General features: G+C 41.6%; 2 protein-coding genes and 2 long non-coding RNA genes across 5 annotated transcripts in view; 2 read left to right on the top strand and 2 right to left on the bottom strand.

Moving 5' to 3' along the window:
* The first annotated feature begins 187 nt into the window (after positions 1–187).
* Positions 188–1,047, top strand: LOC116923492. The gene is made up of 2 exons (XR_004394540.2): positions 188–376; positions 442–1,047. It is a non-coding gene; the product is annotated as an uncharacterized LOC116923492 (long non-coding RNA).
* LOC116923472 (signal peptide peptidase-like 2B) lies at positions 998–7,142 on the bottom strand. Its single transcript, XM_045174126.1, is given in 13 exon segments — positions 998–1,781; positions 1,848–1,898; positions 1,900–2,006; positions 4,090–4,375; positions 4,939–5,053; positions 5,115–5,270; positions 5,344–5,440; positions 5,529–5,701; positions 5,803–5,945; positions 6,005–6,127; positions 6,194–6,331; positions 6,404–6,523; positions 6,752–7,142. Coding segments are annotated over 13 exon segments (1,704 nt in total). The 5' UTR covers positions 6,821–7,142; the 3' UTR covers positions 998–1,655.
* Positions 4,289–4,798, top strand: LOC116923490. Its single transcript, XR_004394536.2, has 3 exons — positions 4,289–4,427; positions 4,495–4,605; positions 4,679–4,798. It is a non-coding gene; the product is annotated as an uncharacterized LOC116923490 (long non-coding RNA).
* Positions 7,143–7,576: 434 nt separating the features above from the next.
* The window catches only part of LOC116923463 (neural cell adhesion molecule 2), a 44,141-nt gene continuing 40,216 nt past the window's right edge, over positions 7,577–11,501 (bottom strand). For both annotated transcript variants that reach the window (XM_045174120.1, XM_032929936.2), the window contains exons 12-14: positions 9,888–10,244; positions 9,157–9,329; positions 7,577–9,010 (exon numbers count right to left, since the gene is read on the bottom strand). In XM_045174120.1, coding sequence (XP_045030055.1) covers positions 8,810–9,010; positions 9,157–9,329; positions 9,888–10,244 — 731 coding nt within the window. In that variant the 3' untranslated portion in view covers positions 7,577–8,809. The remainder of the gene's footprint in view (positions 9,011–9,156; positions 9,330–9,887; positions 10,245–11,501) is intronic.

Here is an 11,501-nt window from a genome sequence, read left to right as displayed (position 1 = left end):
CCACACTAAGAAAGTCAGTTAAGTTAGAAATCGTTCCCGGGTTCCCAGACCCCACGGCCTCCCCAGTGTGAGGAGTGCTACTCTTGCCAGTCGGCTAGACATTTATAGACGCCCTATGACCATCCTCCTCCCGAACAGCACACCATACTCACCCACCCACCCTCGACGCCATCCTTCTCATCTCCATCTCATCCTTCCAACTCCCTCACTGTGTTGCTCTCTGCATGTCTTTCTCTCGTTTTCTGTCTTGACATCCCCCTTGTCTTCGCTCTTCCTTCAACCATCTTCACTTGATACGTGAAGGCAAGGAAGGAGAAACATTCTCGAGTTCTTGCAGCCCGGCCCTGCCTCTATTAACGACAATAAATAATCAACAGTAATAATAATCATAACTGTTGCAATAATTACCATACGTTAGGTCCAAATTTTGTTATGCTTTAGACAGAAGCTCAACGAGTTCAGTAAGCCTAAATCCATTGGGTGCGATGGTGTTCTCATCAAATTGTCAAGGTCCGGTTTGGATCATCATTCATATAATTTCACGCACAAAAATCTACGGAAAAGCAAGAAAATTCATAAGTAATCATTAGATAGGCTACATCAGAAAATCAAGTTAAAGCCTAAAGTAAAGATAAAGAAACCAAACCAGCAGCTAAAAGCTAATGGGGCATAGAGTTTTTAAAACTTGTTCGAGTGGTTTCGGTTTGGAACGTCTGCAACGCGAATTGACCTCGGGCCAGCCATCTTCTTTGATGCATTTGCCAGTCGCGCCCTACGTGACGTCAAACTTTTCCACTAGTCCTTATTTGCTTTCCACTCTTTTCTTGTGTACGGTTATCCTCTTTTCCATTCCAGGGGCGAGGGCCGAAAAAAAAAAAAAACGTATGGAAAGTGCAGGGCTGCTATTGAGATCTTCGGTCGCTCGTCCGATTCTGGAACTGTACGTCGGCTGTTGCATTTTCTCTTCTTCTTCTTCTTCTTCTGATTTTTTCTTTGGTTTTTGACAGTGTCTGTTTTGTATTAATAATATCGTATCCACAACAGTTACATAGCTGCATCACGGAAACATAACGACAGATGGAACATCTACGATAAAAAAAGTTCTCAAACGAAATGGAAGAGGTGAGAGATTATGGTGTATGAATCAAAAGAGAAAATTTTACCATCCGGTTCGGTGTCACATTCAGGCGATAGATACCTTTTTTTTTTCCAAGATATTGACGTAACAAGATAACCGTTTGCAACGATGATAGAGCACTGGCTGTTTGATTTTTTTTTTTTTTTCCCCCAGCAATTATTTTGTTTTTCTGGTGAGAGGTGAATTTTAAATAACGCTAACGCACACATTTTCTTTTAAAACAAATGCATTCGTAGGGAAGTAAACAAATGTGTTCAAACAACAGAGATTAGGGGAGAGAAAAGATGAAAAAGTATAAGCGCTGGACAGCAGTCCGCGAAAGGAGGGAGAAACATATGTGAATACGATGTTTGACTTTTCATTTTTTTTTCCTTTTTTTGTTTTAAATTTTTGTTTTGCTATTTTGCGGTTTTTTAAAATAAATTTAGGAATAAAAAGAGCAAACCGATAATAAACGTAGAGCATAACTTCTTGGTCTTCATTGTTGTGACCAGCACTTTGCCAATCGAGATTGCTTTTAGTCCATCAACGCGGTCCTGTCTTTGGACGAGGCCCTTTCGGGTAAAGATTCCTTGTCCAGATCTAGTTCGGGACGCGCGCTTTCTAACTTAGAACTGTCGGTTAATCGCGTGTTCTCCACAACCTAACAGAGTGCATACGCACCAGAGATTTGTTAGCCATTCAGAGCATAAACACCAACATTCTATACCTGTCCATCTCCATTCCAGAGGAGAGAAAGCTCTCGACGACAAAGACCCAAGCAAGAAAACGGGAATGAGCGTGAAGGGCACTAAATACAGCAAGGCCGGTTGAGCAACAGCCATCAGGTAGAGGCCCACAAAGGTCACCATCAGACCCAGTCCATAGGCTGAAACAATTTAAATCGGGATGAGATAGTTAATAAACGAAATGTCAACTATTTTCACGAAACAGTGGGGAAATGTGGCACGATCGAATACATCTGGAAGCTTATCAATCATGAGAAGGGGCCATATAATAGTAGTTCGGGGAATGTGTGTGTATAATAGCGAGGAAGTTGTTTGTGCGCCGAGTCAGCTGAGATAGAGCTGGCCCAAAACGGCCTTGCCCCCCTCTTGGTTATGATCGACGTGTTTTGGCTTCAAGCTGCTCTCTCCAGACATCATCGTTTGCCCGTAGAGAGCGAGCAGCAGAAGAAAATAAAATGAAATCAAGTAAAAAAAAAAAACCTAGAAGAGACAGTGATATACACCAGACCCAACTGTTGAATCGGCGCCATTTTTTTTTCTTAAGTTATAAGAACTTTAAAAAAATGAAGATGTTGGCTGAACGACTACGACCTCTTTCGATATGGCCTACAAGAATCGAATGGAGTATCAATCGACAGCGTAACCCATCAGCAGGAATCAACAGAAAATGGGTCTTGTTGTGACTCCCATAGTCGGCCCTTTAATGAGGGAAACAGACTTGTGTGCATGCAGATCGAATGTATAGCAAGTTTGTGCTACACGAAGAAAAATAGAAGAAAAATAAAATAAAATAAAAACGAAAAGTCTGGCGAAGAAAGAGTGGAAGAAGAGGAAGAAAGAGAGAGGGGAGGACGAGAAGGAGTGCCGCTCCCTGGTTCCGTCTGTCTAGCATTGTAAGCGGCAATAGCAGCCAGTGCCCGCCATCCGACTAGTAAAAGAGAGTAGTCATCAGAAAAGCAAAAAGTCACTAGAAAAATAAAGAAATGGAAAGAAGATTGATAGGAATGGGCGCTGTTGCTGCGAGGGGAAAATGAGCTGAAGTAGCCGTGTAAACACAAGGCAAGGAACGAAGAGACACGATGTGACCAGAAGGCCGACACACAGTCGTTCCCGACCGGAGCCAACCGCGATAAACTCCGGCTCATTTTCAACAAATTGCAGACACCACCAGTTGAAAATGCAGAGAAACGGGTAGAAGAGGAAGAAAGAGAGAAGAAAAAAAAAGAGACATGAAGAAAAGAAGGAAGAAAGAGAAATGTTGGAAGAGTAGGGAATACACTCTTTTCATCCCGATTCATAACACGAACGCGGGTGGATCGTTTTACACTGATTCCTCAACGAACGACTCGGCCATCGCGACCATCTACATACAAAGCAAAAGTGGATCAAGGATGATGGCTGGTTCCCCTTGTCGTTCCAAACCGCTTATTCGGTTTCAGTTCCCGAGTCTCTCTCTATGCTTTGCTGCTGTTGCTGCATAGCATATGAATCAGATAAACAGACGTTCAATTCATTGAAGAGCTCCCATCTGTTTTCTTCTGCTAACATTCTCAACAGCGTCTTTCTTATGGTCACTTTTTCTAGTCAAATCCATCTGCATGGTAAACATTTTTACCGAAAAAGAATATATACTTCGCACTGAATCGCGGCGGTAACAGTTGGTCCGTTTCCAACATGAGCGACGCGTTTCTACCCTCCCCCCACCAGAAACACCAGCAGTGTACAGGTTCAAAAAAGACTCTCCTCTGTGTAATTAGAATAAAAACGCGCGCAATCCTCGCGACAGATGCTTCTATCTTTCTATCTTACACTTTCAACTTTTTTAAAGTTATTTTCTACGTCGTTTCTTACATTATTATTATTTTCCTTTTTTTTTTTATTGAAAAAATATTTGTTCTGTTTTTCTTGGCTGAGACGGGCTCGAAAGTCCACATGTTACACGAGCTAGCTTCCCATCGCTACAGAATGAAAGCTTGTTTACAAACAAGACATGGCACGGCCCCTATATCGCTGGCATGACAAACTGGGGAAAAGGCGAATCGAACCAAAGAGAAAGATCCCGGCATCTCGAGGGTTCATGTGTAAATAGATCCCTCCGCCAGAGGCAAGAAGCACTTGGTACCATCGATTATCAATTTTCTGAAAAAATTGGATTCGTTTTCAGCCCCGATCCTAGGCCGAGAATCAACGCTGCTTCCCTCGTATTATTCATTAAACACTTACCGATCAAAGTGCTGATGTAGTACAGTTTGCGGCGATTGGCAGTTGCCAAATCGAATCCATGACAGAAGCCGACTAGCATGCCCGGGACAAGAATATCGCCAAAGCCGAGCAGCGAGTAGCGTTGCCAGCATACGCTCAGTGGGTCGTAACCCAAATGCGGGACGCGAATGACCATGGGCAGTTGTTCATCGCCGCCAGAAGAGCTGCCGCCGCTGTTGCCTCCCGTTCCTCCAGAGACACCCGATCCTCCTCCCGTTGCCACCTCCACCATCACGCTCTGGCCGTTCTGTTAAAGTCATCAAGAATTTAACGGAAAAAGAAGCACGATTTTAAATTCGGTCAGTTTTTTAATCTCACTTCCAGAGTTCCGGTTAAAACTAAACAAAGTCCATGCAAGTTATACAGGCGGATACAGAACAGGACTAGTTTGCCCTCAACGGGCTAGTTTGGCAAGTAACTGTAGAAACGACGCGTAGGCTAGTTGCAAAAAAAAAAAAACTCCAGACAAATATAACGGTACTTTCTTATGTGCATTACAACTTAATTCGGGATTACGATTTAACGTTTACGAATCTTTTGCCAATCGTAGCTTTTTCCCGTCATCTAGTTAGCTGGTAGTATTCATATAAAGATAATGACTACGACAGCTGCTATAAAGATAAGCATAACGCGACTATCTAAAAGAATTGGCATATGAGAAAAAGAAGAAGAAAAAAAAAGGGAAACGCAAAGCAAACCACATCTGTCGCTTGTTGCGAGCTATTCTGACTATGTACATTCCACATAAGCTTATTAAAATCTAAGGAGCCCTTAATGAGCTTGAGCAGAAGATTAACGAAGTGTCATTACCTTGGTGAAAAGTGGTGTAATGAAGACGAAGAAAATATCGTAAAAGAAGAGTAAGACTAGAAGAAGAGTGCAGATTTTCAGGCTGGGCAACCGCACCTGGCGGATCATATTGACGCTAAAACAAAAGGCTATTAAAGCAAACAAATGTGTGGACTGTGGCAACCCTTTTTACATACCTGAACGCAAAACCCAGAATATCCTGGAGAATCCAAGAAAATTTCTCTTTGCGGTAAACAACCCAACATGCTGCAAGTGCTACAGCGCCGATAAATAAAACAAGTTGGCGAGCTTCAACGTGGACTCGCACAAAGCCTATATTACAACGAGGTAATCTAGGGAAAGCGAAAAATTTTGAACGATGAGATATTTTTGCAGCTAGTTTTGTTGACATAAAATTTTTCCTACTTGACAGCACCGACCGGGATACGACGAACAATTGGCTCAAGGCACTGATAAACAGCTGTCGTCGACGCCAAAACGAACAGCCCAATAATGACGTAAACTGCAGTTGTGCAGGGAAAAGCATGTTAGCGTATTTGTTTTATAAAATGGTGAGCCACTACACGTGGCTACCGAAACGAACAACTCACCCAAGTAACTGAAGAAAAAGTAAAGTAGGAGAAGCATGCCACACATGCAGAGCACAAAGACGCCCACCAATACAGGAGTAACTGATAGTGAAACTTCTTCTTGGAGAATGGCTTTGGTCTCTTCTGACACCTCACCTGGATGTCCTTGAGAGATCAGGTGGCTTTGCTTTTGGCTATAACCAGAAATTCATGACTATAACATTGACTCAAATTGCTTTTCAGGTTTTCAAATGAAAACACTGGATTTAAAAGATCGGAAGGTGATTAAAATTACAGATCGTAGCGGACAAGTCCACTCCAATAGGCGCCAATTCCTACTGTCAATACAGCTAAGCTCCAAATAACCAGAAGACTATAGTCCATATGAGAGCCATCAATTGGGGAGTAAATAAATATTTGAATACTGTTTCCAAGTCCCTATTGGGAAAAAAAAAATTAGCTAAATAAAACCATCCACTTAATTAAATGTTAGTTACCACAAGGATATCTTTTGAACCTTGTCCTATAAGAGCAACAGGAATAGAAACAGGATAGCTAATATTGTCTGGCAGGTGCATCACTTGGGCTGTCACAATCAGAAGCCCTTTCCCCTTGAACCTCTGCAAAAGCCAAAAACTTTTAGATTAAAATCTGGTTTCTAACATTTGTTATATGGTAACTTTTACTTTAATGGTTTCTGCTTTGGTAACAATCGAACAGTTTCCATTACTTGTTATTACAAATTTGTCTGAAATGTCTTCTGAGTTGGGAGGCGTCTCGCTGCAACCATCCCACAACGACAAGTCAATGATTGGCTCATATGTCTGTGGATCCAAGTAGAAAAAAGTTTTTAGATTAGTGAACAGTAATATCAAATAAAGACAACTGTATCATACTGCTTCAGCCTTTTCCGAGGGATAACTTGTGATATTGGGATAGTAGATGACACAAAAACTGCCTTCGGTAGTCCCATTCTTGGCCTCAAGGACGCCATAACTAAATGATAGGTAAGTTGCCTAATTTTGTGGGGAGGAAAACATTATTTTCAAACATTTAATGAGTTTCAAGAAGTAGTTGGACACAGATAAAACGAAATTAGTTATAAGGTGATATGTAGGACACGGAAGTTAACCAATAATTACGAAATCTTCTTGCGATGCAATAAGCCACTTAGTCGGCATACATCGAACCATTGCAATCAAACCCCAATTTTTTGTTTTGTCACCTGAACACAAATGACTTACCTGACAACAGGTGAGGGATACGAAAACAAGGAAGACTACGTCGACAAATCTATTGCAGCAGGCAGCCATGTTTTGTCTGTATGTTTTGCCTGTATCTGACGTTGTTTTGAAGCAGTGGCAGCTATGGACGTGTGCTGAACAGGATGGAAGGGGAGGGAAGGAAACAACTGGTACGGGCAGAAATTCACGTCCCTACTTTGAAAACTCCCTTTAGCGATGGCGTTTGAGAGATCTTCAACAATTAATCCCGCCCAATGAACTCTATTCTATCTGCTACGGCAGCTTTTTAGATGTTGATGGCCTCCTTCAATTTGAAATAAAACGAAAGCAACTAAATAGTCGGGGCGAGAACAAGACCTATCAGTCTTTTCTATTCAACTGAGGTGTAGCGGCCGAGAAAAGACAAGAAAACGGGAATACGGTACCTGTGTAACGGTATTTCCAAGTATCCTAAGCTCAATGACTCTCCATTTTTTTTTTTTTTTTTGCCTTTAAAGAAGCAAGTAGTAACAATCTCACGCAGTATGGTTTTGCATCATGCCCTTGGTTTTATCAATCCCCTCGAACGTCGAGACAAGTCAATAAATGTAATGAAAGAAAAAAAACAAGTTTTTTTTTCCTAAATTAATTTCAGGTGCATATACGTCCCGTTTTCCAGCAGACCGAAACGTGGTTTTAGCGATCCACTGGCTCCGGTCTAGTACGACTTTTTTTTTGTTTTTTTTTTTTTTGTTTTGTTTTGTTATTTTTATATATCGTTTGTTGCTGTGGGGCTAGCCTACCACGATAAATGTCACTAGTGTAATGAGGACACGACGTAACCGCCAGGATTCCATAGTATTCTATTTGAACGAAGAAAATTACAAAGAGACCCATTGACAATCGATTTAAGTACACAGCCAATTTATAAATACACCAGGGAGCCATTTTTATTTTAATGATATTTTTTTTCCCCTTGTCATATTTCATTTGCACGTTCTTTTTTTTTTTTTTCGTCATCATCGTCAAGTTCCGGCAAGTTGCACCTCTAACGGGACGGTGAACGATCGTATCAAACAACTGTTGGCGTTTCGGAATAAAGGGGGGAGTATTTGACACGGGAGTGCTGGATTATTAACAAACAATCAAAAGACGTTGATGATGTAGCGTACTCAAGCCAGAGTTTTTAACAGATCGTAGGACAAGGTAAACTTATAATGAATGTTATGGACATTGGGTATTTTTCTTTCGAGAATATTTCACATATTACCGGTACTTTCTAAAAGCCATTTAAAATTACAAGATGAGGAATGCTTTGATAACAAAAACAGTACAATAGGAATGAGCAAGTCAACAAAGTACAGGAGAATATTTTACAGTTTTTTTTTTAAATCCCCTTTTCTTTCTTTTTTCTTTACATATCATAGTATTTGGTTCGTGTTGTGATACAAAAGAACACGTTTCTTTTCCCCATTCCTCATTTAATTGTGTACTGGTTGTCAATCATATTTTCTCACGATGACAATGAACTTTTCGTTCAAACTCTGCTGTTTTAGTTATGTATAGAGTGTGTATCTGACGTGTTTCATTAAGCGTGTCTTGTTTTATTTCGTATTAATTTATTTTGCAATTTTCTTCCTCTTTTTTTCATCTATTTGCTGTGTGCCTTCAACTGGCAGGCAACTAAATGAAATAAAAGAACAAACGTCTGGCTGTGTCATCGATTTGATCGCGTCAGACAGACTATTACTATTTTCTTTGATTGCTTTCTGTGGATTGTACGCACAGGGCGAGAGAACGGGGGCGCAGCAGGGTCAGGAATAGATGCGGATAGTGAGAAAATGGAAAATCGCATAGGAAAAGAAACTACGTATTCCGCTGGCTGCGCTTGATGGGACGAAGCAGAACACACGCGGGTCGTTAATGATGCACATTGTTCTCTTCTTTCATTCTCCCTCCTTCTCCGTATGTATTTTGTTCTTCCTTTCCTTCTACGAATAGATGAAAGATATCGCCCCTTTTTTTGTTCTCGTATGTTAGTTTTTTTTTGTTTTTCTTTTGCCAATGTCTTTCAATCATTCAGACAGAGCTCTCTTTCTTTTTGCTAGCGGCTAGCGTTCCATTTGCGCCGGCGGATGCTGACGAGGGCGGAGCAGTTACGTTGAAACGCTGTGCGATGCTGTGGTGGTTTGAATTCGTCCATGGAGGTCGTGGTGGTCGAGGAAGTGTTGATGAGACGTGCACCAACGATTGGCTGATAAATTCGTCTTGCTCGTTTCTCTGCCCAATTTCGAGAAGAAAAGAAAACACATAAAAAGAACTGCTGGTCTAACGCCCATTTGGGCCAAACGAACGACGGTGAAAACTACACTATTTGATAAGGGGGATTTCTAATGATTGCGGACAATGAAAGTGTAACGACTTACCCATCGAGTTTTACCACGGCCCAGTGTGGCTGAGGAACCCTGGCCCATCATTGTAACGCCTAATTGGCGCGTGCAGAAATGCGGAGGCAAGTCGGTCAACATGGCAGCCAAAGGTGGTCCACCTCCCACTGCCGTCGTCGTCAACATGATGGCCGTTTGCAGACGTTCCCCGTCTGCCGCCGCACCCAAAATCCATACGAAAAAAAAAAAAAAAACAAAAAAACAAACAAAAAACATTCCAAGAATGAAACAATGTTTTTTCTAAGCCGGAGAAAGCAGGTTTTCGTTTTAGTGGGGTGGAAACTTGAAAACAGGTTTTTTTTGAAAAGTCTACATAGTAACTAGTTTCATAACAATATAACATAACGGAAGAAACGAGGCCGGTAGGAAGTAAAGCGGAAAAAACCCAGAAATCGATTCGCGACTTATGACTCATAGATGGCACAAGAAACTAGGAGAAACCTGCTGGTGCCCGTTTTTTTTTTTTTTTTCATTATAGAATAATTTTGCGCTATCCGATGTGTTATTATTTCAGGCTGAATACACAAGACATCAATCACCCCCCAGCTTGTAAGTTATATTCCTTTTCTTCATCCAACATTCCAAATAAAGAAACATATCTTTTGATTGAAAAAGCGTGACACCTGACATTCTTTCGTCCGTGAAGACGATTGAGGGTCTGCGAAATCAAAAAAACGGGACTCCAACTAATAACAGTCGGCCTTGATTACCGTCCCGATGAGGAATGAGATCAGGATTGCGATCATCTGAGTCGGTCAAGTTGTTAAAGAGCGGCGTTGTTGTAGCGTGCAGCTGTTCCGATTTGACCAGCAGCAAGGTCTCCGATCCTCCGCCGGACGCCCCGCCCACTACTGAGCCACGGTGTCCGCTCGAAAGAGCGCCGGACGATGCGGACATAACGACGGCTGCTGCAGAAGCCGCCCTCAATTGCGCTCGACGACATTGGAGCCGAAGAGCAACCACCAAGAGCGATGCCAATAAGAACAGAGCGGAGATAACACCAGCGACGATCGCCACTAATGGGCTAATTTGGCTGCTGGACGATGGCTGCGGTCGTGGCGGATCCACTGAAACGTCAAAATAATAAGATCAGAACATTTTGAATTAAAGGAAAATCAAAAAGGACTTGGGTGTGTTGACCTTTCTTTTCACGGAAGGGTTTTTGATGGAATTTGATTGCAAGTTCATGAATTTGTCTAGGAATATGTGACGTGACGCGCCCTTTATATGAAGGTCAGTTCAGAGTTATGCATGCCGATGTTGTTTTCTTTTCTTCAAATCTGTCACTCTATTTTGACATTTGAATTATATCTTGCCAACCTAATAACGTGATGTATAGAAAACTCCACGTCCTTGGCTTTTACTGATCGAATTTATTCCTTCCGGTGACTCTTGTCTTTCCTGGCGCTGTCCATCTCCCCTAATGGCTTTTCCTTTCTTTCGGTTTAGAGCGGACGTCTTCTAAGCTCAAGAATGTAACGCCACGTAAATTCTTCGTTGAACTTTCGTTTGTTGCTTTAATGCGGACAATATACCTGACAGTAAGCAAACAAGATTTTTTGAAAAACGTGGCGGGTTATCTACTCGAATATTAAATTGGTATGCTGCTGTGCAATTGCAGACTAGCACATATGCATATATGTCAAAGTAGACTGAATTTAGTTCTAAAATATTCAAAGTGCCACGCATCGTACTATTTTCTATAACGGCATGTACGCAACCTTCAGTGATAAAGTTAGACTATAGCGCTTTGGCTTTTGCATCTTTTCACACCACTATTCACACACACTAAACGTAACTTGCTAGCCCATATTACTATATCTTTCTACCTGTGCCAATGATCCAAAGGCTTCGCCGATATAGTCTGCGGGATCCGCCCCATATAATTTTTTTTGTCTTGAAAGTCTAGTTGAAGTACTTGATAACATGCGATACGTTTGTGGCAGTACGTGAGTTGGCGCAGAAAAAGTAGACAGACACGCAAAGATTGGACGGATCCAGGGCCTCACTTACAGTGCCAAACTTTGTTGATAGTGGCACATATACAAGAGCCAATACAATGTTATCGAAATGCGTGTATGGGATTATAGCCAAAAAAACTACTAAATGTTGTTTATGTGGGTCTATCTCCTCCACTTCTCCCCCCTCCCCTACGTTTATATGTTTGTAATATTGCTGGTCAGTAACAGTTGCATAGCCCCCGACTTGATTGTAAGAATAGGCGAATAAACAGCTAGCATCATACCTAACTGCATGAGAGTGTTTGCTATTTCACTTCATGCCTGCCTATAAAGCCCAAGAAAGCGACAGGCAAAGTTTGAATT

This window comes from Daphnia magna, linkage group LG5 (assembly GCF_020631705.1).
Source record: "Daphnia magna isolate NIES linkage group LG5, ASM2063170v1.1, whole genome shotgun sequence".
In the NCBI taxonomy this organism is placed as follows: Eukaryota; Metazoa; Arthropoda; class Branchiopoda; order Diplostraca; family Daphniidae; genus Daphnia; species Daphnia magna.
This window is presented reverse-complemented; position numbering and strand designations above follow the sequence as displayed.